The following is a 27,967-nucleotide window of genomic DNA, read 5'->3' as shown; positions in this document are numbered from 1 at the left end:
TTTTGAAGCCTTTTTGTTTCTTTTCTTTTCTTTCCTGGTTTATTTATGTCTGATTGTGCAAGTTGAGATCAATTCTTATGAAACTTTCTTGTTCCCTTCATTTTCTGACTTAATAGTTAGTTACAATGTGTGACTTTACAGAGCCTTGAATTAATTCTGTTACCTCAAATTAGCTTTAGTCTTTCCAAAACTGCTCATAAATTGTGGGCACTTTTAAATTTCACAGGCTATTTCAGGCAACCTATAACTTACATTGTAAAATTAAATTTGACCAACTGCTAAAACAATAGAGATCCCCGCGGCTATAACACATGTATTTAAAGGCGACTAATCAAGAGTAGTATATTATTTCCATATCTCTTCTGCATTAGGGTGGTTTCTCATCCCTCAAGACTACACGAGAAGGAGGCGTGCATGGATCCAGTACGCGTTCAGTTCAAAAATATTCATTTTGTTTTTCAGGCCAATCTTGCCAGATCCTTCCGGACTGCAGACCCAGGCAAAGTATTGGTTGACATTTTATGCAAATTTAATTAAGCGCACTTTAGCCCGTTGACAGCAGTGTAAATGCATATTGGATGTGAGTTGATCGTTTAGAGAACATGACGTTATTCAAGTCGGAAGGTCGCCGTTAAATAGCCCCGTGATTTTTTCAGATGCGCGTGCAGCTTTCAGTCGTTTTTTTTTCCTACAGGTTTTATCGCGTATCTTGATTTAGACATACAAGTGTGCTTAGCCAAGCTTAACTTTTTAACTGTCCGTTGAGGAGGTGGTCAGATGGAGAGATCCACAAAAGTTTCAGATCTTTAGAAAGTAACTGATAACTATGATTTTGGTGCAGTTTAATGTATCCACTTGCTCACGGACACAATCAAATGGCTACGTTTTAAAAGTAGAATAATACAAAGATAGGTAAATTTCACGAATTTGACTTTAATGGCATTTTAGCCTTCATAATATTTTTGTTTATTTCATTAATAATAATAGTTAATAAAAATACAAAACACGCACTTCAATAAAACTCCATTAATGAGGTTACAAAATATTCTAATAAATAGTTTGTGAAACTTGCACGAATTGTTATATGCCTACATATGATTCAACAACGCTATCTGCGTTTTCATGCAATTTAGACTTTACGAAATTAGTTATTAACCACCTCTGCAAGGATTGGATAGATTGTTGTTTAAAGTTATGTTTCTGATTTATAGTCTACGACTGGCGCTTCTTGACTTTGTGAAGGGGTAAAACTGTTTGAACAGATGAGGGCGCGGTGAGTAATGTATGAATCTTATCTGTCGTCGAATGAATGTATGTCGTTACATCTTTCCCTGCACATGTTGCATGTCTCCCTCAAATGGTCAGACCCGATTCAACTCATCAGCTCATTAATGGAGACTGCATGACCTGAAGTGGGTGTGTCAGATATCTGGAGAGACACAAAACGTGCAGTGCTGAGGGTACTTCATCGAGAGGTTTGAGAACCTCTGATTTGGCTTATAGCTAGTCAGAGTGGTCTGAACACCATACAGCTGGTCAGGCTGGGAGACCAGTTCATTTTTAATTCCTTAATTAATCTGCTACCTCTAAATTGTATATATAAATGTACGGGGAAGTAAGCCTTTGTTTTTAAAGTTTTTTTCTAAGTTAAAAAAAAAGACAGGAAGGTTTTAAAATGTGTTAATTTCTATGTTTTAATTTAACCATTTTATGTTTAGTTATATATTTCGATTTTATTTATTTTGTATTTAGTCATGTGTACATACTGGCTTTAGTTAATTAAGTCTTTAAGAAAACAATAAAAAAAAAGGAATTTGGATGTCATTTAGATGATACTGCTCTTATATGAAAATAAATATTAACAAAGAAAGGAAGTGTGAAGTGGTGCGCGTCATGAAAACATGTTGCCATTAGGGGGCGTCAATGCACAGCCCATGATATAATACAAAAAGTAGTGAAGCTTTTCTGTCCCTGAATGCAAGTTAAGTTTCTCTGCGTACTTTCTATTGTCTCAGTACACTTCTTTACACACTGTTGGTTTAGATGCAGAAAGAAGCACAATTCTTTGCTTTTTGCATTTGAAGCACCATACTTTTAAAATGCTTTTTTATTTTTTATTTTTTTTGCTGAATAAGGTTGAACCTGTTTGATCTCATGCTCGTGTAGGCTACATATGTGCCCTCTCACGTTCCCACCTCCTTCGTCCCCTGTGTACTATGTTCACTCCCCCTCCCTCTCGCTGACTCTAACTCTCCATTCTCTCTTTTTCTCCTGCACATGTAACCACAGGAGCGCACGGAGCAGGCACGCATACACACCTACGCCACAGAACCATGTCAGACTCAGAGAACGCAGCTTCTGCCGAGACCCCTGTCCCAGCACCCTGTGGGGCCATCAAGGCAGATTTAGACAAATGGTAAGTAGCAGTCTGGATTAGCAGTCATGTATGGTCCATAATACCGATCTGTTGCATCTCTGTATGGACCGAATTAAAATTAGTTAAATTCTTATGCTCCAACATGTAGATTTACTCCTACATAAATATACTGTAGCTCATAATTACTTAGAATCATGCTGGGATTGGTGATATTCAGTAGAATTATGATACGTAGTGTAAATTGTGCATCATGATGGTGATCCAAAATGGAGGGAAGGACGGACCTTCCACCAAATGTGAGGTAGAAGGTTTACGCAGAGGGATATGGTATTTTTAATAAGATGTATCTTGATTAAGTTTTGTAAATGGTTTGATTGGTCTGAGTTGGCAGCAGCACTGGGGCCGCTCATTAAGAGCATTCTGGGGGTTTTCTTCAACTTCAGATCTTCCTCACGGCTGATTGGCTGTCCCTGATTTCCTCTCTTAGTCTTCACAATTTCTGTCCCTGCATGCCTCCCTGGCCTCACTTGGCTATGTTTGAGTTTTGACCACTTAAATGAGAGCGACTCACTCATGTTGGCGGATGAACCTTTTCTCCATTTTCGCTGCCCTCCCACTAATAGATTTTGCTGGTTTTATATCCTGCAAATGAAGGAGATTGTGTCCAGTGGACAGTGATGAACATTCATTCAATATGCTGTCTTCCCTTCCATGTGGGTTTTAATTCTTCCTTCTCTCTCTCAACCATTGACACTAGCCATTTCTCAAACTGAATTTTGACCCTAATCCCCACACCCACCCCAAAAAATGTAGTTTGGCTGCTTTTGGTGTTTGAAGTGTTGACAGGCCTGGGTAACATGAGAAATAGATAAGGATATCTGTAATGCAGATACCCTGTCCTTTGGTGTGCAAGGACCAGATTTTGGAAGGGTGTGTGGTTGAACAATGTGTCACCGGTTCATCTGAAGCACTGGCCATCACAGTCACCTTCATTCACAGCAGTGTTTCTCAACTCCAGTCCTTGAGACCCACCTCCCAGGATGTGTTAGACATCTGCATATTCATACACGAGATGATGATGTAATGAATCAGGTGTTTTAATTAGTGAGACATCTAAAACATTCTGGTAGGTGGGTCTGTAGGTTTAGAGTACAAAGTACTGCTTCACAGGATTTAAATCAAACAAAATCCACTAATCCAAAAAGGATTGAAGGGGGGGGGGGGGGGGGGGGGGGGTGAAATGGAGGAAAAGGTGCATTTGTGAACATGAATAATTTCCACTAACTTGAGCAGCCACTGCTCAAAAATGACAACGCAAGACTCAGGGACAGACACACAAAAGACTGGCAGGAAAAAGATGGAATGGCAGAACTGTTAACAGTTTGTCATTGAGCTTTCTGTAATCATTTTGGCCAGCAACTTGCATGACTAGCTGAATGTTTAACCATACAGAAGGCCAACCTTCAAGTAATGTACACCACACTGGTATTTATAGTGCCGTCGTACATGGTACATGGTGTGTGTGTCTGCCATCCATTATACAGTGTGACATGTACCATTCGCTGGATCACTTTACACATGGTCTAAGTATGTCACAGTGGCCATTTTGTCTGTTTTTGTCATGTTGCTTTACAAACAGGAATTCATCATGGGCTTTAAAACCAAGAATGTTACAGGTTCAACCCTAGAATCACTTATTCAATGGGATGATGCATCTGGTTACTTGTCGTGGAACGTGTAAAATCTCTTTTTGCTGCTTTCTGGCAATGTGAATCTGTGACCTTATGACCTTGAGATCTTCTCAAAGTTTGTGACTGTGAGTTAACAGTCAGCCATTTTGTCCTGTAGGGGATGTCCTTTCAAGAATGTCAATGCAAATTACAAGTTAATCTTTTACACTTTAAGCAGATATTTTCCTCCCATTTGTGTTAGCATGCCTGCTCTTGTAGTGGTTGGAATGCAATGTTCTAGTTGTGCAGAAGCTCCCCTCAGGGTAAACAGTGTTACTTAATCTATCAATAAACAAAAGCATCTGGTTTATCAACACAGGATAGCTTTGTTATAGGAGCGCCATGTGGAAATAAATCAATTCCATATGGATTCAGTATTTATGGATTGCAGTTGAATTTTTTTCTTGAGGTCAAGTAAAATTATTTCCTGTTCGTTGTGTTTAAGATCAGAGCACTCCTGAGCCAGGCCCTTTTTCCTTTTGCATTATATATGTGGACGACTGGCCATCTTGTGAATTATTCAGTCTTAATTTGGGGAAGGTGATCATCCCCTTCCCAATTGTCTGTTACTTTTTGCTATCGTTTTAATTTTACACCTCCAAGACTGACAGATTTCAATATTTGACTGGCAAATAAATAACCCTTTCTCAAAAGTCTTCTTTTATATTCCACAGAAGAAAGAAAGGCAAGCAATTAGGAAACAAGATGAGATGATGAGTTAATGATTGCAGAATGTTCATGTTTTGGCAAACTATCTCTTTAACACTAGCTTTTAAATTGACTGTGCTTTTGCCGCCAGTTTTGATAAAAAAAAGATCTTTAAAAAAAAGAACACATCCATGTTCTGGTTCATTTTATGCAGTCTTCCACAAGTTTAACACATTCAAAAAATCTATTTATCTGTAAAAATAGCTTTTAAATTGATCACTCTTCCAGACCAAAACAAGGGAGGTTTTTCAAAATGACTAGAAACTATTTTGTGATCTCTAATCATTGATTGTTGAGGATTAGGACATACTCTAACCATAATTGTTTTTTTCTCCAGCAGAAGGCAGCTTATCTCTCACTGTTGATCGTCTTGTGCTTCACAATGGTCCATGTCTTCTCTCTGAATCTAGTATTAGTATTATCATGGCTGCCTATGAAGAGGAAATGCCCTTGGCTAGTGAAATCCCCTGAAACATCCTTACTCCTCCGTCACGTGGTTCGTCAGATCCAGTTCGCATAAGATGCTTTATATTTAAATTGACCAGCTGTGTGTTACATCAGCACTCTCTGAGAAAAGAGAGAAGAGAGAGGAAGAGCATGCGAGATGCAGCAGATGATCTGTGGGGGAGGGAGAGACTTAAATCATTTTGTATGAAGGGGAGGGACTCTTTTCCTCATAAGTCACGACATCTCCCTCTTTAAGCAGTAGGCATGTCTGTTTTCCATTGCCTGCTTGCTTTGTCACGTGATTCTAGGGCTCTATCTTTCACTCCTTTAGCTGGATTATCCACCTCCCTGTTTTTGCATCTCTTCCCCACTTTCGCTGTCATTCCAACCCTCGTTTTCACTCCATCACTCTAATGCAGTGTGGCAGTAGCGGGAATTGTTTGGTATGGAGATGCCAAAATAATCTCACTCGCACAAATGCATACATAGTGTTTCATTCAGTCCCAGCAGAATCCGGCCTGTTGTGAGTACTTAGCAGAAACTAAAGACACAACCAAAGTGATGTAATGTGTAGACTTGTGTGCTTCCAAGGGACAAATCTGCATTTTTGTGTTGTTTATGGGATATGTTGATGTGAATCAGCAAGTGTATACGGTATGTGTGCTGGAGTAATGAGTGTGTTTCCTGTGTGCTACAGTGTAAAGGAGAATGGCGAGGAAGCGTGTAAAGAGCTAATGGAGGCTTTTGCTGCCTGTTTGAAGAGCAATGCTGAAGCATCATGAGGAGCTCAACATGCAGGAAAAGTAATGCACATTCACTTACTTTATTCCCTTTTACTTGGTCAAGTATAACATTTGTTATGCCCCCCTTGTTTTAAGCTTGTCTTGTGGTAGCTTCCTGGTCAAGACAACTTTTTTCATTATCATTTGAAATGTATGATATTTGATTTCTGTTTGTTTTCAGGGGTTAACTGCACGGAGTCCTCCACCTTCCCACCATTCCCTGCAGCTCATGGCACTGGACTAAATGATGGGGTTTGGGGCAGCAGAGACCATATTTGTGTCTCTTCCCTTCTCTTCCGCCTGGTGAACCTCAAATGGATTTCTCCAACCTCCCCTCCCCTTTGGTGGCTGATTGTAGTGATCTGATCTGTAGACAGTTTAAAAGTTTATGTAAATGATGTGTCTCAGATGCTTTAAAAATGGAATAAAGATTTTTTAAATGGTTCAACATTTGTAACTAACTGAATTTGTTTCACAATGTTTTAGTATTTAAGTAAACTCATTTCATTAACTTACTTTGCAGATCCCGTCTTGCCAAAAGTGATGTCTAATGAGTCCCTGTGGTTTTATTTATATACAAGTCCAAAACTTTAAGGTGGATGTAGTAAAGTGGATTGTAGGCAAGGATTATGTAGGCTTCTGTAATGGGTTTAGGTGAACTAAAGTGAGAGATTAAGCTTTCCAGTGTTACTACTCTAAACACTTCACTTTGATTCATTAAGAGGCACACAAATAAACCCTCTCAAATCCCCAAATGCACTTATCTCATCAGGCAATCAATCAATCAGATCTAAGGGTCTTTCATGAGCTGATCTTTTAGCAAACAAGCTAGAAGTTTGAAGTCTTTTAACCAAGAATAAAAATCCTCAGGGTTTGGACTGTGCTCGCACATGCAGAACAATCCTTTGGGGTCATTTAAACAGTATAAAGCAAGATATCCAGGGATACAAAACTTTAACAGTTGCAGAAGCAGAGACAACAGTTGGATGATGATGTCTCAGTGAATCATTGATCAAATGTGATCATCTTCATGCAATGATCTCAATCTTACTACAGGTGCATCTCCATAAATTAGAATGTTGTGGAAAAGTTCATTTATTTCAGTAATTCAACTCAAATTGTGAAACTCGTGTATTAAATAAAATCAGTGTACACAGACTGAAGTAGTTCAGGTCTTTGGTTCTTTTAATTGTGATGATTTTGGCTCACATTTAACAAAAACCCACTAATTCACTTTCTCAACACATTAGAATACTTCATAAGACCAAGGCCTTCTGGAAAGTATATTCATTTACTGTACATGCACTCAATACTTGGTAGGGTTTCTTTTGCTACAATTACTGCCTCAATTCGTTGTGGCATGGAGGTGATCAGTTTGTGGCACTGCTGAGGTGGTATGAAAGCCCAGGTTTCTTTGACAGTGGCCTTCAGCTCATCTGCATTGTTTGGTCTCTTGTTTCTCATCTTCCTCTTGACAATAACCCATAGATTCTCTATGGGGTTCAGGTCTGATGAGTTTGCTGACCAATCAAGCACACAAACACCATGGTAATTTAACCAACTTTTGGTGCTTTTTGCAGTGTGGGCAGGTGCCAAATCCTGCTGGAAAATAAAATCAGCATCTTCAAAAAGCTGGTCAGCAGAAGGAAGCATGGAGTGCTCCAAAATTTCTTGGTAAATGGGTACAGTGATTTTGGTTTTCAAAAAACACAACAGACCAACACCAGCAGATGACATTGCACCCCAAATCATCACACAATGTGGAAACTTAACACTGGACTTCAAGCAACTTGGGCTATGAGCTCTAGGACCTTGGTTTTCAAATGAAATACATAACTTGCTCTCATCTGAAAAGAGGATTTTGGACCACTGGGAAACAGTACAGTTCTTCTTCTCCTTAGCCCAGGTAAGACGCCTCTGATGTATGTTGTTCAGCCAATTCCTTGACACATCTGTGAGGTGGCTCTTGTCTTGACCACAGCTGCGGTTCTCTCTGTTCTTTTTTTCACACTTTTTCCTTCCACTCAACTTTCTGTTAACATGCTTCGATACAGCACTCTGTCAGATTCTTTGACAATGAATGTTTGTGGCTTACCCTCCTTATGAAGGGTGTCAGTGACTGTCTTCCTGGAAAACTGTCAGATCAGCAGTCTTCCCCATGATTGTGTAGCCTAGTGAACCAAACTGAGAGACCATTTTGAAGGCTTAGGAAACCTTTGTAGGTGTTTTTAGTTGATCAGCTGATTGGCATGTCACCATATTCTAATTTGTTGAGATAGTGAATTGGTGGGTTTCTGTTAAATGTGAGCCAAAATAATCACAGTTAAAAGAACCAAAGACTTAAACTACTTCAGTCTGTGTGCATTGAATTTATTTAGTAAATGACTTTCACAGTTTGAGTTGAATTACTGAAATGAATGAACTTTTCCATAACATTCTAATTTATTGAGATGCACCTGTATTATTATTTTTTTTTACCTGTTCAGAGCAGTGGAGTGGGGTTCATGAGCTGATAAGAAGTTATTACTTAAATTGTAAAAACATATTAAAACGAATAAATTGATTTATAATAAAATAGAAGAATAGAAGGAACAATAAGGAAAATATTTTAGTCAAATATTTTATCAGAACATGATATGTGTTGTTAAATTATTGAAATTACCTTAAAAGCTCAGGGGGCTCTTATATTTTTGCTCAAAAAGGTTCAGCTCACAAAAAAGTTTGGGAATCCCTTGCCTTCTAAACGTTGGAAGGGGACGCGTCAAGCCAAACATGTAAAAGCTAATGAAAGTATCTTATTTATATAAACCATATTAAAGAGCTTATAGACAAATGCAAAGCTACACTAACATTTCACGGTTTGCTGTAGCCTATGCAAAATAGGCATTTGTTTCGTACCCATACATGCAGTGAGTGATAGAAAATAAAATGATTAAAAAGTGTAAAATGTGAAACCTGAAATATAATAATAAAAATAGGCTATATAAAACGTATTACCATATATTTTTTTTCTGACTTGAATCAGTTTGATTCAGCTACTTGTCATAATAACAAATGCCCAGTTACACTTTTAAAACCCTGTTTTAGCACATTTCCAGGAGTTTCCAGGCCTTCTGACTCTTCCATGCTGAGGACATATTTGTCGGTTGTCGTAAATAAGACTCCAAGAAAATAAAGGGAGGAGGGTGCACTGTTACTTGGAGGTCTGCCAGACGGGTAGGAATATGGGACAACTTTAAGGCATGGAAGGTCATTGAATGCGTTTGACCTTGAGAAACATCACGTGAGGGAAAATAGCAGTGCTGAAATAAAAGTGCTGACTTGCAAGTCTAAGTGAATCTGCAGGAATCACCGCTGTCTGCTGATTTCAGATAACGATTAAAAACACTGAATTTTCTCAGCAGAAGGCACCTTTTAAAAAAAGAAAACATGTAACCTTGTAATTACTCAATGTACATAATATAGGTACTTTAATACAATATATGAACAGTTAATGCCTCACTTGTAAAATATAGACCAATACAAATCTCAAAGAGCTATATCAATGCCCCCTGCTGTCTGGACTAAGACCGCTTGATAAAGATTGGACTAGACGTTACTCCCAACATTTCGCTATGCCTAATGTTTTTGGGTGAGATCAAGAAATAACCCCCCCCCCCAAAAAGAAAAAAAAGAAAAAAAAAAAGAAAAAATGGGTATTGTGTTGGGAAAGTTTTCCACTAACTTCTTGCTTGCAGAACACGCTCTATGTCTATGTCTCTACTGCTACCCTGTGTTCACACATTGAACTGCATGGATGCTCCTTAATTTGTAGCAATAGAAAGAAAACAAAAAGGGCAACTTGTCCCCTCTAATCAATCAATCTATCTATCTATCTATCAATCAATCAATGTATCTATCTATCTATCTATCTATCTATCTATCTATCTATCTATCTATCTATCTATCTATCTATTTTTTTTTTACAAACTACTAAAATTATTGGATCTCTTAACATTTACATTTAATCATTTAGCAGACGCTTTTATCCAAAGCGACTTACAAATGAGAACAATAGAAGCAATCATATCAACAAGAGAACAACAACAGCATACAAGTGCCATGACAAGTTTTTTTTTTAAATCAATATATGAAAGACAATAAAAGTAATAGTATTAGTTGGTTAAGTGCTGGCGAAAAGGATGAGTCTTTAGATGTTTCTTGAAAATGAGTAAAGAGTCAGCTCTTAAGAATTCTGTACCTGTCGCTAATGTCTGCTTAATGCAGGTCTACATGTAAAAATACTGAAAACCACTGTGCAAAAAACTACAATCATCAAATATGGATATTCCTGCAAGATTGTGGTCATATTAAAAAAAAAGGTCAATGTAGATGGGGCTTCTAGTCTATAAATATGATAACAAATGATCTTAAAATATTTCATAAAAAAAGGACAGATGTGCTGCCCAATGACAATAATGTGCGGAATGAGTTCAATAATGTGAGGGACGTGTTCTCGGGCGGAAATGGGATGGGGGGCTATGACGAGCATGTTCGATGGGAATCGCGTAAGGGAGGGGACGCAAGCAGCGCAGAACCCGGATGCTGATGCTGCTCGTGTCGTGTCGGATGGGGAGAAGGAATACAGGCAGAGTGAACGCGAGAAACCAGAGAAAGGCCCCACTGACAGAGGGACTCCTATCATCGCGGTCACAAGGCAACCGAAGCGAACGGATTAAAGCCAGACAGTTTCCAGCGACTGTAACGCAAACTCGACAGAATGACTCCACGCGCTGTAGCCGAGGCGACGGGAGGAGAGCGCGAGAAGATGCTGTGATGTGCACATAGCCAGCGCGCGCGAGCAGGAGGGAGGGAGGGAGGGGAGAGGAGGCTCCCTACGGTAGTTAAAGATGCTTGTATTTTGACCAGCAATATGTGCTCCGTACTAATAAAGCCAGGGATTTCTGCGCAAACACTGTAGTTTACAAAAGCGCAATGTGGAACGCGCTCGGTGTATTAATTGGCGGATTCATGTGACGGAAGTCACCGAGGCTTCCTTTTGCGAAAGGGTGGCTGTTTTCTCCCGAGTAATTCTCCCGTATTTCCGGATGTGAGGCCTGGAATATACCGTAGTTTATATCAGGCACGTCGGGACGCTCATCCTTTACATCCAAACATTTATCAAACTAAAACGAAACACTTTGGAGAGTCACTAGCAGAAGAAAGATTCACTTAATCTTAGACATAATACGTGCAAGGTGTCACAAACCGGATGTGCGGTTCTTTTCGCAGAATAGATGTGGGCAAGTTTTTAATAAATACTTGCAGTTTGGCAACAACGGGAGTCTACATGAATATAATTTTAAAAATAAGATACCGGCGAAAACAAACTGATGACCGAACCAGGCTGCCTATTATTCCTGTTATCTTTACCTGTCTTCTATATTCATAATCATTTTAGTATCATTCACACCTATTATCTGATGTAGTCATATAGTAGCTAGCCCATCGGCCCAGATTTAATCGTGTCCCCTCATCATTCATCCAACAGCAGCCCCAGGCCGTGTAAGTCTCAACAACTGCTGAAGTGTGGGCGGCGTATTAATAGGCTCGGCTAAGCAACTCTGTTTATTTTTGATATTTGCGAACGGAAAATGTAACCGATCCATTTCCACGAACTTTAAGGAGACGGCAGATGTTTGGGAGTAGGCCACGGCACTGACATCACGTCTCAGCATCCCTGTGTCATCGCTCACCGTCTGTGATGTCTGTACGGCGGAGCTATTACGTGAGCAGGACAGGCACCGGGGGATACGTTGTGAAAATACACTGATTTATCCGCTTATATTGTGACACAAAAGCTCGGTCGAACGAAATGTCCGGTAAGGAGTTGTCGGGGAGTCAGGCAGCTCAGTATGTCGGGCCCTACCGACTGGAGAAGACGCTGGGGAAGGGCCAGACAGGTAAGAGCAGCTCCTCTTTGGGATATTAGCACTCAGTTAATGCACTGGAATAAAATCTGCTCTTCTTCGCGCGTCTCATTAAAGAATTAATCTGTTGAAAGGTTGATTCGGCGATGAGCAAAGCGGTTAATGTGTTTGCAGGGGTGTTTCAGCTGATGAAATGTAATGAGGCACAGAGGCAAGTGACAGGACATTGATTGAGGGAGGAAGATTATTTCATCTTTCCGGCTTTTATTTTTGAGTCATGAATGGCAGTGATTCATTCGTGCTGTTTCAAAGCCTGAATGAGACTGCAATCTATTTTTTTAATCTATATTTATGTTTATATTTGTTATCCAATAGTGACTATCAATTGCACTACCCTAACAATGCTTGTACTTGTCCTAAGCATTTCTGTTCAGTTATTCCACGTTGCTGGCACTTGCACTTTCGCTATTGCATTAGAGACAGACATATATGCCATTGCTACTTGTAACAAATGGAAACTGTGGTTCAACTTTTCACTTTCCTTTGTAGCTGGAACAATACTTTCACTAGTAACTGTTCAATAGATTCTAGTCCTTATTAGTTATTCCAATAGTTTAGTATATCTGTGCTAGTAGTTTTACTAGTGTTAATTTATTTGATATTGGTACATATTTATGGGAAACTAGAAACTTCCTCGACTGTTTTAACATTTATTTTCTCACTTGATTTTTACAGTGTTGTAGGTAATGAATCAGCTACTTTAGTTCAATGAAACAAGTAACGACTTAAATATTTACAAGATTTGCAACAAACTGCAATTTGTTAACAGTAACTATAAAACAGGTAAAGCAACTAGTTAAGAAAAGAGTATGTAGTATACTAATGTAAAATGGTACTAGTAAAATTTAAAATGATCCCTTTTAGATTACTAGTAATTAACAAAGGTACAAGACTAGTCAGGTAAACCTGGATACTAGTTTGTTTTAAGGTTTAACAATTGCTTATCAACGATCTGTTCTGAATGCAAAGGCCACACAGCACATTGTAAATATGAATGTGCACAAAAGTGACATAGATCTACATACATTAGGATGTAGACTGTTTTTTTTTTGGCAAGTAAAAGAGGGTGTCCAATAATGATTTATCTGACTGTCTATATGAGCAGTGTGTTTTTAGGATTTTTTTTTTTGGAGTGTGCATAAGTCATAGTGTTTTTGTTAGTGCTGCTTTTTTCAAGTGTAATAGAAATGGGAATTGCTTACTTAAAATTGTGCAGTCTGAATGTTGCAGAATGTTAGAATGTTGTCTATGTATGTTGCAGATATCAGTTGTCTACTTTTACTGTTTCATGTGCATCTCGTTTGGATTTGAATGTAGTCCACTTTTAAAATGCATCTACGAAGAATGACCATCTGTGTTCCTCTTGCAGGTCTGGTGAAGTTAGGAATTCATTGCATCACAGGACAGAAGGTGGCCATAAAGATAGTTAACAGAGAAAAGCTCTCAGAGTCTGTTCTTATGAAAGTAAGTTTTGCATACAATGAATTTACAATGGAAATGTCTAAAAGTTCTAGTTTTTCTCAGTCACCTCCTGCGTATGCAGATTTTTCTTATTGACAGTGACTCTTCAATAGCACAGCAGCTGCATAACTCCAAATGCTTTATTAACCACAGTATTTGCTGCATCTTGCCTAATGTTCTGTGCTAAAGAAATGCAAGACTGTCCCTGCTAAGTCATTTCTGTCCATGTCTACTGTTGGTTGTCAGACTCTTGTTAATCTATTGATTCACTTTCTATTGATTGGTTCACTTTTAGTTGAGAGGAATCATCTTTGCTTGGCTATTTCCTACATAAAGGTCGCTCCTTTTTCCTAATGAACTCTCATTCAGTGTTCCTCGCTCTCCCCGTTTCTGCAGGTGGAGAGAGAGATAGCTATTCTTAAACTAATAGAGCACCCTCATGTCCTAAAACTGCATGATGTGTACGAGAATAACAAATATCTGTAAGTATTGTTGCTTCTCCACACATCTTAAGCATGTATGGCCTTGTCGTGTCTTGTCTTGTTTTGTCTTGTCCAGAATTACATCCTGAATCCTTCAGAGGTTTGCTTGTGTGTATCATTTCATGTGCATTTATCTCTGTGCATTTGTTTCATAAATGTCTTTCTCATTCTCTCAGGTATCTAGTGCTGGAACATGTATCTGGTGGGGAGTTATTTGACTACCTGGTAAAGAAAGGCAGATTGACACCTAAAGAGGCTCGAAAGTTTTTCAAACAAATTATATCTGCTCTGGACTTCTGTCACAGTCACTCTATATGGTAAATGTCTCTTTTTACCTTTTTATTTAATATGCTGCACACAGAGATTCCTTTACATGCTTATTTCTTTCCTAATATTTCTGCCTAATCAGCATTCTGTAGCAAGTATTGCGACATAAGGAATATGTGGATGTGTGTGGTGAGATGAAAATGTGCGGCCAAGTTAAGAAGGCGGAGCTGACTTGCATTATTTCAATATATGGGTAACAGTAGTGTATATGTAAGGTACACATATACACTACTGTTAAAAAAAAAAAAGTTTTTTAAGGAAATTAATACTTTTATTCAGTAAGGGTGCATTAAATTGATAAAACTACATTTATAACATTATACAATAGGTCAATTTTGAATGAACATTCTATTCATCAAAGAATCCTGAAACATGTATAATGGTTTACACAAAAATATAAAGCAGCACAACTGTTTTCAGTGTTTATTAAGAAATGTTTCTTGAGCAGAAAATCATCATATTAGAATGAATTCTGAAGAATCATGTGACACTGAAGACTGACACTGAAGCAATGATGCTGAACAAATCTTACCAACACCAAACTTTTAAACAGTAGTATTTTTTTTTGCACATTGAACGTATGTTGAAAAAATAAAAAACAAAACAAATAAAGAAAGAAAGTGTATGTATTACTAAACTTTGTGACTTATTTTTGTTACATGTACTGCAGAGTACTCTCAGACTTTTCTCAAAGAAATATTACAATATACAAAAGTATATTACAGTGTTGTCACTGAATTTTTTTCCAGCCACAGAGATCTAAAGCCTGAAAACCTCTTGCTTGATGAGAAGAATAATATCAGGATTGCTGACTTTGGCATGGCCTCCCTACAGGTTGGGGACAGTCTGCTGGAGACCAGCTGTGGGTCAGTAGTTTAAGTTTGGGTGCTTTTAATACTGTATTAATTATAATGAAGAATTAATACTCTATATTATGTATCTGCAGATCACCCCATTATGCATGTCCTGAGGTCATCAGGGTAAGGACAAAGCTCTAAGAGCAAAAGCACCATATGATTTAACATATAAGTCTCATAGGTTCACATTTTACAAAACAACCAGTGCTTATCTGAACTTAGTGGGGTTTTTTTATTCACAGGGAGAGAAATACGATGGACGTCGGGCAGATGTATGGAGCTGTGGGGTCATTCTCTTTGCTCTGCTGGTGGTGAGAAGCTTGCTGCATCTTATATTTGTCATTTCCAACATTTTCTCCACCTTTACATGCCTTATTAAAACTCTCAGTGGCTGGAAAATAAATGTTTTGTCTCAAAATTGCCATTGATTGTAGGGATAATGCAGGCTTTATGCTCTTGGTTGCCCCTTTAGAAATGTGTGTGAATTGTAACATTTCACCTCCCAGGGAGCGTTGCCCTTTGACCATGATAACCTGCGTCAGCTGTTGGAGAAGGTGAAGAGTGGGGTATTTCACATGCCTCACTTCATTCCTCCGGACTGCCAGGCTCTCCTCCGTGGCATGATTGAGGTTAAACCTGAGAAACGCCTCACGGTATACAACACAAAACTCAATGCACCCATATAGAAAGTGCATATGCACTACCATTTGGTAAGAGACTGCTTTTATTTGACCAATAAAAAGTAAAAAACAGGTATAAATTTGAAACAATCTTATAATTTCAAAGAATTGTTTTCTATTATGAACATTATATATATATATTTACCACTTTTTATCACTTTATCAATTTAATGCATCCTCGCTGAATAAAAGTATTAATTTCTTAATGTATTGCCAAGGAATGTTAATGATAATTCTTGATTTTTTTCTTTTCTCAGTTGGAAGAAATACAAAAGCACCCCTGGTATCAGTAAGTATTAAGTGAAGTACCATGAACCGTTCAGAAAAGATAATTATTTCCCAATTCTCATGCCTTATCAAACCTGTATGCTGTTATTCTTTCCCACGAGAATTTGAAAAATATTTGAGTGGCATTTTTCATACAATAACAGTTTTATAGTGTGTCTGTCAAGCTCCAAAACATTTTGTGCAACAGTGAGACTGAATGTTGCTTTTAAATGAAAATCTTGCCATCCAATCTAGTATAGCCAGAGGTCTGCTCTTCACACAAAGCTGTCATACTGTATGTCACCTGAAGATCTGGAATATACCATTTTCTTTGTCTTTTTTGAAAATTTTAAGCCAATGTTACTATGCTGTGCAAGAATTTCTCCTTCTGTATTAAACAGAACTATTCCATTAAAAGTGGATTTTATTTTTTTATGTTGTTTCTAACGCCCTTGGTGCACTCCACATTGATTTGCTTGTGTGTCTATGTGTCTTTCTGTCTCAGAGGTGGCAGGAACGAGCCGTGTCCAGAGCAGCCAGCCCCGAGGCGTGTGTGTGTGAAGAGGATTCTGTCTCTTACAGATCTGGACCCTGATGTTCTGGAGAGCATGCACTCGCTGGGCTGCTTCAGAGACCGTGTCAAGCTCACCAGAGACCTGCAGTGTGAAGAGTAAGTCTGATCTTCTGTCTGTGTGACACCTCAGTCTGTAATTCACAGAATAGTGCACAAACTCAAGATTTGTACTTCAAACAAGATACGACTGACTTTAAAAGGATAGTTCACTCAAAAATGATTTTACTCATTCCAAACATGTAATGACTTACTTTCTTCAGTTAAACCCAAAAGAAGATATTTTGAAGAATGCTTTTGTCAATACATTGAAGGTCAGTTCATCTCTCCCTTCCCAGAGAAAACCAGGAGAAGTTGATCTACTATCTTCTGTTGGACAGAAAGGAGCGCTACCCTAGTTATGAAGATGAACATCTTCCACCCAGAAATGATGTTGGTGAGTGAGCTTTTGCAGTTCAGGCCTGTGCTTGTTGCTGTCATGTTCAAAGCTTGTCACTGAACACCCTGAGAATAGCTGGTGACCTAGAAAGCACGCTGGTGCTTTAGGCCTGAAAGTAAGCCAGCTTCATTTAAGAGCTTTAAGGCAAACATCAGTGATTTGTAAATGTAACATATTGAGGGCTTGTTCCCCAAAATAAACATGTCAAGACCAGACCAGGACTAAAAGGAGACTTCAAGGTGGAGAATCATCATCATTAGGAGGTTGACAGGGAAGTCGTAGCATGTGGTTATTAGGGCAGCATAGCGAGTATATTTTGTAGTTTTTTTGCACACTTTATTTCTATGTAATTTTTTGTCCATTTTGCCTCAAAATCTAAGCTGCAACAAATTGTCAGATGTTAAGTGTTTATCATATTGCGGTAAAAATCTTACAGAATCTTGCCAAAATATGAGAAAATAATTGCATTCTGATTTTTTTAACAAACTATGCAACCATAATATGTTGCTGTCTATCATTTTACTGTCATGCCATGATTATATATATATATATATATATATATATATATATATATATATATATATATATATATATATATATATATATATATATAAACAAACCTTAGATTTCATCATAGATATAGTAAGGTTTGAAATGTGACTGTGTACTCAAGAAGAGTACACAGTAGATGTTTGTGTTACAGTGGATGTATGTTTGTGATTGTGGTTGTGTGATCAGATCCTCCCCGTAAGCGGGTGGACTCCCCCATGTTGACCCGTCATGGGCGCTGTCGGCCGGAGAGAAAGAGTCTGGAGGTACTCAGTGTGACAGATCAGGGCTCTCCAACACCTCCCCGCAGAGCACTGGATACCTCTGCACATAGCCAGAGGTACATGCAAAAAATTCACTGATGTGTTGCAGAACTATGGATATTTTTGCACAAAAAATACTTTTTACTGTGCAATATTGTGCATTTAACTATGCTCTCTTGCACATTTATTTATTTATTCTACATAAACTAGACTGGTTATAGATCTACCTCATTAACAATAAAGTGGTTTGCCTCTTATAATGTTATTGAAAAGATCTATTTATGTGCATTTTCTATTGATCTTTAATCATGGCAACATTGAAGGGAATGTTACATGGTACATGGTAGTTTTTTTCTGATGTGTACAAAAATGAAGTGCTTGTACTTGTGAGTGAAACATATTATTCATCAGGGATAATATATGAATATTGTATTTTTGTTGTATGTAAGTGAAAGAAAATAAAACAAAACTTCCAAGGTTAAAATTACATGTATGTTACGTTTAGGCATCATAGAGCGCAGGAAAATCAGTAACAGCTAGTATTATATCATCTTCCTTGTTATTTTTTGACCCTGTAAAAGCTAAGTAATGGTTGTGATTATACTACATTTTGATTGATCAATGACACACAGTAGTTGAAAAAAACCCCAAACTTTTTAATCTTCCACAGTGTGCACTGCTAGTAGTTTGTGCATGACAGAGCGCCTGGACTCTTGTGAACGCAGGCCGACGCTTGCTGCTCACATCTCTCAGATTCAAAATTAACTTGCAATTGCTGCGTACCACGTAAAATGGTCTTAATTCATCAAACAATGACCAAATGATCAAAAATTATGTAGAGAACCACTGTGTAGAGCATTCAAATAAACAGCACTATTAGCTGGTGCAATTCATTCCTAGTGAATTCCCAACTAAGAGTTTTATTTACACTAGGTGTGTGTTTGTAAGAAAATGTATATATCTATGAGCATGAAGGGGTGTTTGACTGATATGTCCTGGTGTTCTGATAGGTCTCGGTCAGTTAGCGGAGCTTCAACAGGCCTCTCATCCAGTCCCCTCAGCAGCCCTCGAGTAAGTTGCTCCTCACCTTTAACTGATATTGAATTAGAAGTATAATACTACTATGTAGAGCTCAGTTTACAACGGTGAAAGGTATTGTGCTTGTTCTTGTTATTGTGGTATGAATAGCAAAAGCTGAACTGGATTCAGCTGCTCTTTTTATGTTCATCTATCTCATACTGTCCTCATACTGGAGTCATTATCCACACCAAACACACACAAAAACATTGAGCTTGTTTTAACTTGCATTTTGCACATTAATTAACAACCTAATTATTGTTTACTAATTTATACTAAAATTTTTTACATGCTTCTCAGTGAGCTATGCATCATTTTTCTAACTCTTCTCAGTTTAATTCTAATGTTAATAATCATATACCCATATCTATCATTAACGCTCATGACCATTGCTGTGTCCATCTCTCCATTCCTCTTTCCCTCTCCATCCTTCTGTCCTTTCTCTTCCTACCTGTCAGAGCCCAGTTTTCACTTTCAGCCAAACTGAAGTCACCACTGCTTCCACCACCCAGTCCAAAGACCCCAAAGCAGGAAGTTCCACCACAGCCCGGGCATCCCAACGTGTGGCTGACCAAAAAACCCAGACCCTACCCTCAAAAGCAGCCTCTGACCGTCCCCACCTGCAGTCTATGAAGTCCCTCCCCCTGCAGAATCCTCCGTCTCCTTCACCCTCCCCCTCTCCGCACCTGTCCCCCGTCCCTCGCTTCTTCTTCCCTACTCCTTCTGTCCTGAAGTCTGTCACTAAGACCATCTATCCTAACTCTCCCAATGTGTCGCAGGTCACCCCACAGGGCTCCCCACTCCCCACCCCTCTGGGGACCCCTGTGCACCATCCTCAGCACCCCCCTCCCACCCCGCCCTCCTCCTCCTCCTCTTCTTCCTCCTCACGAGCTGAAGGAGGTGGTGGTGTGGGCGGAGGTTCCATGTCCCTAACCCCACCCTCCAGTCCTGGGGGAAGTGGTGGAATGGCTGCCAGTAGTTCAGCCCACTGGAGGACACGCCTCAACTCCTTCAAGAACAACCTGCTGGGTTCGCCACGCTTCCACCGCCGAAGGCTACAGGGTGAGAGGAGCATCGCCTTATTATTGTTGTCACTGAGTCAAACATCATTGTAACATTTTTTTTTATCTGTTTCATTAGTTCCTACGTCAGAAGATATGTCCAGTTTAACTCCAGAGTCCAGCCCAGAGTAAGTATTTCGCTTCAGGCTTTTAAAAACCACTGGTTGTAATTTTTAGTGTTTCATTTTACATTTATTTACACAAAGTAGAATTTTAATAATAGTAATTTATTGGTTTATTTGTAATCAGACATTAAATAAAACAATTACAAAATTTTAATGTTGGTGCATTTTACATGTGCTATGTTTATACGTTCAGTGTTGACACAGCAAAAACTACGATTCAGTGTGCATGTTCTGAAGCTTTTGCAGCATATTTGGCTACTTTTCCCTGAACATGTACAATTCTAGGAATGAAGGCAGCTGAGAAGACCCTTGCAAAAGTATTTTCAAATACAGAGGTGAAAAGAGTGCCTGAAAACCATACTTGAGTAAAAGTACAGATACTAAAAAAACTCCATTACAAGTTACAAGTTACCTATTCCAAAACAACTTGAGTAAAAGAGTATCTGATTTAAAAAGTGTTTATTATTTCACTTATACTAAACATAGAATCAAAGAAGCACTAGTTAAAGAACAAGCCAGTGAAATACAAGTAAGAGCTGATTTGTGAGTAGAGCAATCTTATTTATTTTCTAAAACCAAAAAACTGAACACCTCAAAAAAAAAAAAGCCTTCTTGCAGTGGTTGCAGTCATGTCCTCATCTCAAATATAAAACACCTGTGATTCACAACTACTTACTAAGAAACTGCCATTCATGTAAAGTAGCCTTGTTGACAATTTTGGTAAGGGCAAAACGCACAAGATATTGTACTTTAGTTGTGGCGATATCACTGCTTTTGTAGCGGAAATAAACTGGTGCAAAAAAAGCTAAGTGCAACACTCATAACAAATGTAATGGAGTAAAGAGTTCAGATACTCATTCAGAAATGTAGTGGAATAAAATTACAGAATTAATTTACAGAGTATATAAAAAGATACTCAAGTACAATAACTAATTACATTTACTCAAATACTTTACACCACTGTTCAAAGATAATTTATCCAAATAATTAGATCCATTTATGCTGTTAAAACGTCCATAATGTGTATTTGCTGTAGAATGAGAGCCATGAAACTGCATGTGTAAGGTACATTTTGTGTATTAATCTGCATATAATTTGATCTTTTTCTATAGGCTGGCAAAGAAGTCTTGGTTTGGAAATTTCATCAGTCTGGAAAGGGAAGAGCAGATATTTGTGGTGATCAGAGACAAGCCACTAAGCTCAATCAAGGCTGACATTGTCCATGCCTTCCTATCGGTTAGTATCATTTTAATACAAACCTGATTCCAAAAAAGTTGGGACAATGTACAAATTGTGAATAAAAACAATGCAATGATGTGGAAGTTTCAAATTTCAATGTTTTATTTAGAATACAACATAGATGACATATCAAATGATTAAACTGAGAAAATGTAAAGGAAAAAAAAAAGTTGATTTAAAATTTCATGGCATCAACACATCTCACTTCTTTTTATAACAGTCTGCAAACGTCTGGGGACTGAGGAGACAAGTTGCTCAAGTTTAGGAATAGGAATGTTGTCCCATTCTTGTCTAATACAGGCTTCTAGTTGCTCAACTGTCTTGGGTCTTCTTTGTCCTCTTTATGATGCGCCAAATGTTTTCTATGGGTGAAAGATCTGGACTGCAGGCTTGTCATTTCAGTACCCGGATGGATGGGAGGATATGTTGTTCTAGAACTTGGATATAACTTTCAACAATGATGGTGCATTTTCAGATGTGTAAGCTGACCATGGCACACACACTCATGATAACTTCAAACTCTTTGCAATTTTCACTATTTTTCCCCGCAGCATTGGGGGAATTGGTGATCCTCTGCCCATCTTGACTTCTGAGAGACACTGCCACTCTGAGAGGCTCTTTTTACACCCAATCATGTTGCCCGTTGACCTAATGGTCCCTATTTTAACGATCTGAAACGCAAGTGTCAAAGCGCGAAGAGCAAGTAACTTTGTGGGCGGGTCTCGGCACTGTTATTCCCGGTGGAATAAATGGGTCTTGCGCCCGGCGCAAATCTAAAATGGGTTGGTCTGAAGTAGCTTCATTATTCATAGGTGTGGTTTGGGCGTAACGTGAAATAAACCAATCAGAGCGTCATCCAACATTCCCTTTAAAAGCAGATGCGCAAGTTCCATTATGGATTGCTATTATTATGGCGTATTTACCAGGCGCACGCCAGGAGCGGTTCACAGCCGAGGAGACTGATGTTCTTGTAAGAGCAGTGAAAGACAGAGAAGTTGTGTTGTGTTGTATGGGGATGGGAGAAACCCACCCAAAATAGCGTCGGTTAAACAGGCGTGGGAGGAAATAGCCACAATTGTTTCATCGATTTTTTTTCCTGGTTCTTGACGGACAAACCAATTTGTCAGATGTCCTTATATACATATATGTCTTGCCACTATTGGGCAAAGAGGTCTGATCCTTAATTACTACAATTAGCCTGAATAATTTGTAAGCTAGATTTATGCCTATTTTTTCACATCTTCGTGGCACACCACAATGATTTCCGTCATCTCATGTGTTAATATTTTTTTAGTGTAACAATTTATGATTTGCAAAAATAACTGTTGCATCTGTGTAGATTACATGAGCAAAGTGTATGCGCGTTGTGCACGCTATACATTATGGTCAAGCATGCGCCCTTAAAATAGCATAATGAACAACGCGCAACGCGCCACTGACTTTAGACTAGGTTTTTTCTGGTCAGTGGCGCAATTGTTTAATGGAACAGCAAAATAGCACCAGGGATTGTTTGCGCCGGAACACGCCTCCTTTTTTGCGCTGAACCGCCCAGGGAGCGCAAGTTCATTCACTAGTTTAGGGACGTGCTTCTGTGGAGGGAAAAGCGCGCTTTGCGCGGGTGCAAAATAGGAATGACACATGCGTCGGTGTACAAAGTCAATTGCGCTGGGTGCAAGATAGGGCCCAATAAGTTGAAAATTGGTCCTCCAGCTGTTTCTTATATATACATTTAACTTTTCCAGCCTCTTATTGCTACCTGTCCCAACTTTTTTGGAATGGGTAGCTCTCATGAAATCAAAAATGAGCCAATATTTTTTTGTATGGCATTTCAAAATGTCTCACTTTCAACATTTGATATGCTATCTATATTCTATTGTGAATAAAATATAAATGAATGAGATTTGTAAATTATTCCATTACTTTTTTAATCACAATTCGTACAGTGTCCCAACTTTTTTGTAATCTGGTTTGTAAGTTAGGTGTTTCCTTTCCTCTTCCTCCTCCTCTTCACTTAATTTAAGCGTTGTTCATTCTTTTTTGAGGATGTGAACTTTTATGTTTGTCTCTGTTCTCCTCTAGATTCCCTCCCTGAGTCACAGTGTCATCTCTCAGACAAGTTTCCGTGCGGAGTACAAGTCCTCCGGAGGAACGTCTGTCTTCCAGAAGCCTGTCAAATTTCAGGTTGACATCGCCTTTTCTGAGGGAGAGAGAGAACGAGAGAGGGAAAAAGAGAGAGAAAGGGAGGGAAGGAGAGAGACTGGCATCTACAGCGTCACCTTCACCCTGTTATCAGGTATTTAAAAAGACAAGAGAGTGAGTGTTCATGAGTCTGTACATGCTGTCATTTCTACAAATGTGATAATACTGTTTTTCAGGTCCTAGTCGCAGGTTTAAAAGAGTGGTAGAGACCATTCAAGCTCAGCTTCTCAGTACACATGACCAGCCCTCTGTGCAGGCGCTTGCAGGTGAATGCTCCATGCCAACACCCTAAAAAAAAAAAACATCTACTCATACACAACAAGTATTCATATATTTTAATACATTTTTATTTAGACTCCCCTACCCATTTTATTTTATTATATATCCTTTTGTACTTTGTATTTACAATAGTTTTACTCTATAAGAACGAATGTACACTTAATTCCTGCCAATATTTGATTGCATAGACACTATTAAGAGAACTGAACTGAGCTGGACAGTGACATCACTGAATCATTGATGAACTGACTGTAACTGAAAAATTGACTGTTTACTATTGTCCTCTAGATTTATCGACACTGTTTTCCTGTTAAAACTATAAAGCTGCTTTCACACATGTTGCATTGTATAAAGCACTATATAAAGTTTTAAATTTAAAAATGACCCAAAAACCCAACATTAAACTTTATCTTTAAGTAAATATCCAGTGGCATTTTCATGCATAATGCAGGCAAAATGTGAAGGTTTCACATTTTATAATATACCATGTACCAAAATCTAAAACTAAAATTAATTTGTCGCCTTTTTTTTTAGTTTGGTTTTTAGATCTTTTATCTTATTTTTATTAGATAAATGTGAAGGTTTCAAATTTCATAATGTACCACGTATCAAACTCTGAAACAAAAATTCATTTGTGAATTTGTTTTTCATGTTTTATGTTTTTCTTCTCCCAGATGAGAAAAATGGGCTTTCGTCTCGCCCACCCAGCACACCGACCCGTCAGAACTCTCGTCGCTCGGAGGGCGGAGGTGATCGCGGTGAGCGAGCAGAGCGCAGCGATCGAGGAGAAGGGAGCAGTATTGGTGGTAGTGCGGGTGTACTACAAAGGAAGGGGTCTGGCAAGGATAAAACTCGCCTCCTTTCCTCAAATGGGACCCAGTCTCAGCCCTAAGTGAACTAATCAGACAAGCTTTTGAGCGGGTGGGGACAATCCCCGCTCTCAATTCCCCCTAGACACGACTCCCTCATAGTCCATCTGCACAGTACACAACAACAGGTTTATACTCGATCTTGATTTTAACATTACTAGCGGAAACCCTGGGATTCAACTGCAACAATAGGAGATTCAGGAGTCTATCCACATGGAAGTGTTCTTACATGCAAATAATCGTCTGATGAAAAAAATTACCTTCTTAGGAACAAAGGAAGCAAGATGTATCGCTTAATATAAACCCTGGCTATAAATGAATTCATACAGTACAAACAAGGAGATTTATATACCGATGAACATCCTGTGATCTAATGCCAACAAACTATACAAGGAGGAACAAACACTAATTGGGACAGGAAAGAAAATGTGTCAGGTCTCTAAACGTATCATCATCATCATCATTATCATAAGCAATGATCCATCAGAAAATCACAAAGAGTTGTTTGAGGTAGAGAAAGCAAATATGTCGGGAAAAAGAGGGAAGTTCTTTGTTCTTAATACCACTTGGAGCACAAAAAAAGGATTTCTAGAACACCATGTAAAGAAAAGAATAGGGATTTGTTAAAACGGGAATCAAAATTTTTAACCCAAGATGCTAGTAGAGTCTTATGTGACTATACCTTTATGATTTGAGGACAGACGGTGCGTTTAGCGAGATGTTAAGTTCTGAAGATATTGGCTATGTTTAACACTGATTGTTCAAGCTTGTGCTGTAGATCCTGAACTCCTGAACAAGTAATCAGTCAGTTTCAGATATGCAGCAGAGAGTGAATTTCCTTTGACACATTCACATGGAGACTAAACAAGAGGAACGAAATAGCCAGTCACTCCCTTGTGTCATACATAGAGACAGCGGGAAGACTCCGCTGTTTTCTCATGTGACTCCTGGTAAAGCTTCCATAATAAGGGGTAGTCCAAAAAAATTATTTTTTTGGTTTCCACTTCGATATTTATATTATATTTTAGAGCTGAGATGTGAAATATTTCCGACAACAAAATGAAGTGAATGTCAAACATGTTAAATTGTAATTTATTTATTTAAAGATATTTATTTAATTTGATTCATATTTTATTTATGTATTTATTTATGTATTTATTTATTTGGTTTGGATTAGTGTTGGGTGTTGCTGGTAAAGTCAAAATGATTAGAGTAGAAAATTAGAAATTTTCAAAATGGAAGATAATCTGCCTTCTTCTGTCTGTTCCCAAATATTTTAAAAACAAAGCCTAAGATTACCCATCTCATTTTCATTTCATTTTAAATAAAAAAGAAGCAAACTCACAAAGGGATGAAAACTGGAGAAAAACTTTGAAAATCATCCAAGCAATGATTCTATGCCTTGGATGTCTCCCACGGGGAAAATACTTCAGAACCTTCCTGGATGTATGACGTAAAGACTAAAGTGAACCTTATGGAAGCAGTGGAACAAAACAGAGGGAATAAGAAGAAGGCCTGCTGTGTTCACTCTTCCTCTTTGAGAATGTTACCCAGACAAGAGCCCAAAGTTTCGGACTCGTGTGTACCGGGCCAGCCCTTTGTACAAAATGCGAGCAGTATTCTTTTTTCACACACACACACACACACACACACACACACACACACACACACACACACACACACACACACACACACACACACACACACACACACACACACACACACACACACACAGACACAAGAAGACTCTCCTTCTCAAAACTGACAATATGAAACAGAATGAATGATAACTGGACATTGATACTGGAATGCACTGTCCTAAAGATAGAATTGTATTCAAACAAATAGTTGTCCCTTTCCTCGGCCACCCATGGGAATCGGTGAAGTGCTCTCATAAGTGCAGACTCAGGATCAGTGGGGCTTTTTAGCTCATTACATTTGTGAATGGGGGGAACCTGATCCTGAATATCCACTTAAAAGCTCTTTCTCCAATGAGCCTCTGCCCTTAAGCCCAGAATCTGACCGTAATGCTCATCTCTCTCTCTTCCTCTCTCCAGTCCACTCTTTTCCTGATGTAAGGAGCACTGAATGCAAAGCAAGATTTTGCTCTGGTCCTCCCTCTGTCACCATCCCGCAGCTATCACATACACTCCTGCCCAAAAAAAGCAGTTCAGTTCAGTCATCAAGCAGCTCTTGCATCATCCCGAATTGGTTTTTCAATAACACATTGAATATATTTCACTAGTCTTGAATGTTTAGGAGCATTGTTCATTAGATATAATACGGGGTACATTCTTATTTTAGTACACTCCAAATGCCTTAAATCCACATGTACAAAACGTTTAGCACGTGTGCTCTCAAACATGCCCGGTCACTCGCAGGGGCAGAGGAAACGCCAGAGCAAAACCCTGAAGACGTTCTATATTCAATTCTGTTAGTTCTCAGGCAGGGTACGTCTGGGAGTGTGCAAAAACAGACTGTCTGGACACCAGCTCTGAGTGAATGTGAAATACACCCCACATGCTTTCTCTGTGTTCATGACACTCTCCTGCTCTACGTGTCCATTCTCTCCTCCTTCTCCCTTTCACATAATGCACTGAATGATATTCTGTTTTTGATACTCGCCTCACACTTACAGCACACGTATCACATTTCATATGTATCGTTAGTCTTCACTTATTTACCATACATTATATACCTCATCCTGCTCCTGCATCCCAGTCATAAAATTATACTTTAGACCATCCCCTTCCCTCTTCTCTCATTATATACATACACCCTGCCTGCCCCCAATGTATGCTCCCCCTCCCTCATCTCTGTTCATTGTAAACAGAAAATATTACTCATATCTTCATTCTTTATTCATTCTATATTCACCTGATGATTAGTGATTATCTCTGTCGTCATTACTGAATACTCCTCTTAAGATTGTAAAGCTGTACTCTTTCTTCCCCGTTGCACACAGTAGGAACTTTTTTTCATAAGAAATGCAAGTCATTAAATTGGAGGGGAAAATGGCAAGAAAATAAATGTCTTGTGTTATAATAAAAAAAAAGAAAGTGCACTATTATTATTGCCTGTGATAAAGAACAATAAACAATAAAAAAAATAAAAATCTGTGCCATTATATTTCCTAATTACCCTGTTCCCCATTTCATTTCTATGGTAACATAATTTGTTTATATAAATATAGAAGTGGAGATGAATTT

The 27,967-nt window shown here is 38.6% G+C and overlaps 1 protein-coding gene and 1 long non-coding RNA gene across 6 annotated transcripts; both read left to right on the top strand.

Annotated features, from left to right (window-relative positions):
* The first annotated feature begins 485 nt into the window (after nt 1–485).
* LOC127949709 (uncharacterized) lies at nt 486–6,492 on the top strand. Of its 4 annotated transcripts, none has more exons than XR_008152423.1 (4): nt 486–504; nt 2,290–2,416; nt 5,960–6,065; nt 6,226–6,492. It is a non-coding gene; the product is annotated as an uncharacterized LOC127949709 (long non-coding RNA). The 4 variants fall into 4 exon arrangements; XR_008152422.1 differs by lacking the exon at nt 486–504 and adding an exon at nt 1,255–1,273; XR_008152421.1 differs by lacking the exon at nt 486–504 and adding an exon at nt 1,456–1,475.
* Nucleotides 6,493–10,605: 4,113 nt separating this feature from the next.
* On the top strand, nt 10,606–27,873 carry LOC127949700 (serine/threonine-protein kinase BRSK2-like). Of its 2 annotated transcripts, none has more exons than XM_052547179.1 (19): nt 10,606–11,986; nt 13,383–13,477; nt 13,871–13,956; nt 14,133–14,273; nt 15,033–15,149; nt 15,230–15,263; nt 15,383–15,451; nt 15,647–15,793; nt 16,078–16,109; nt 16,593–16,757; nt 16,997–17,094; nt 17,836–17,986; nt 18,920–18,980; nt 19,445–20,048; nt 20,127–20,175; nt 21,285–21,408; nt 23,491–23,704; nt 23,787–23,876; nt 24,564–27,873. In XM_052547179.1, the coding sequence occupies exons 1-19, from the start codon at nt 11,899–11,901 to the stop codon at nt 24,779–24,781; spliced, it is 2,583 nt and encodes an 860-aa protein (XP_052403139.1). In that variant the 5' UTR covers nt 10,606–11,898; the 3' UTR covers nt 24,782–27,873. The 2 variants fall into 2 exon arrangements, with proteins under 2 accessions (XP_052403139.1, XP_052403145.1); XM_052547185.1 differs by having other exon boundaries at nt 10,608–11,986; nt 19,766–20,048.
* The last annotated feature ends 94 nt before the right edge of the window (nt 27,874–27,967 follow it).

The sequence above is a fragment of the Carassius gibelio genome, chromosome A3, assembly GCF_023724105.1.
Source record: "Carassius gibelio isolate Cgi1373 ecotype wild population from Czech Republic chromosome A3, carGib1.2-hapl.c, whole genome shotgun sequence".
NCBI lineage: Eukaryota > Metazoa > Chordata > Actinopteri > Cypriniformes > Cyprinidae > Carassius > Carassius gibelio.
This window is presented reverse-complemented; position numbering and strand designations above follow the sequence as displayed.

Excerpts from the sequence above, each read along its gene's own strand:
- LOC127949700 (XM_052547179.1), top strand. The coding sequence starts at position 11,899 with ATGTCCGGTAAGGAGTTGTCGGGGAGTCAGGCAGCTCAGTATGTCGGG. Across the intron at positions 23,705-23,786 it reads CACCTTCACCCTGTTATCAG|GTCCTAGTCGCAGGTTTAAA; the intron begins GTATTTAAAAAG and ends ACTGTTTTTCAG. Across the intron at positions 23,877-24,563 it reads CTCTGTGCAGGCGCTTGCAG|ATGAGAAAAATGGGCTTTCG; the intron begins GTGAATGCTCCA and ends TTCTTCTCCCAG.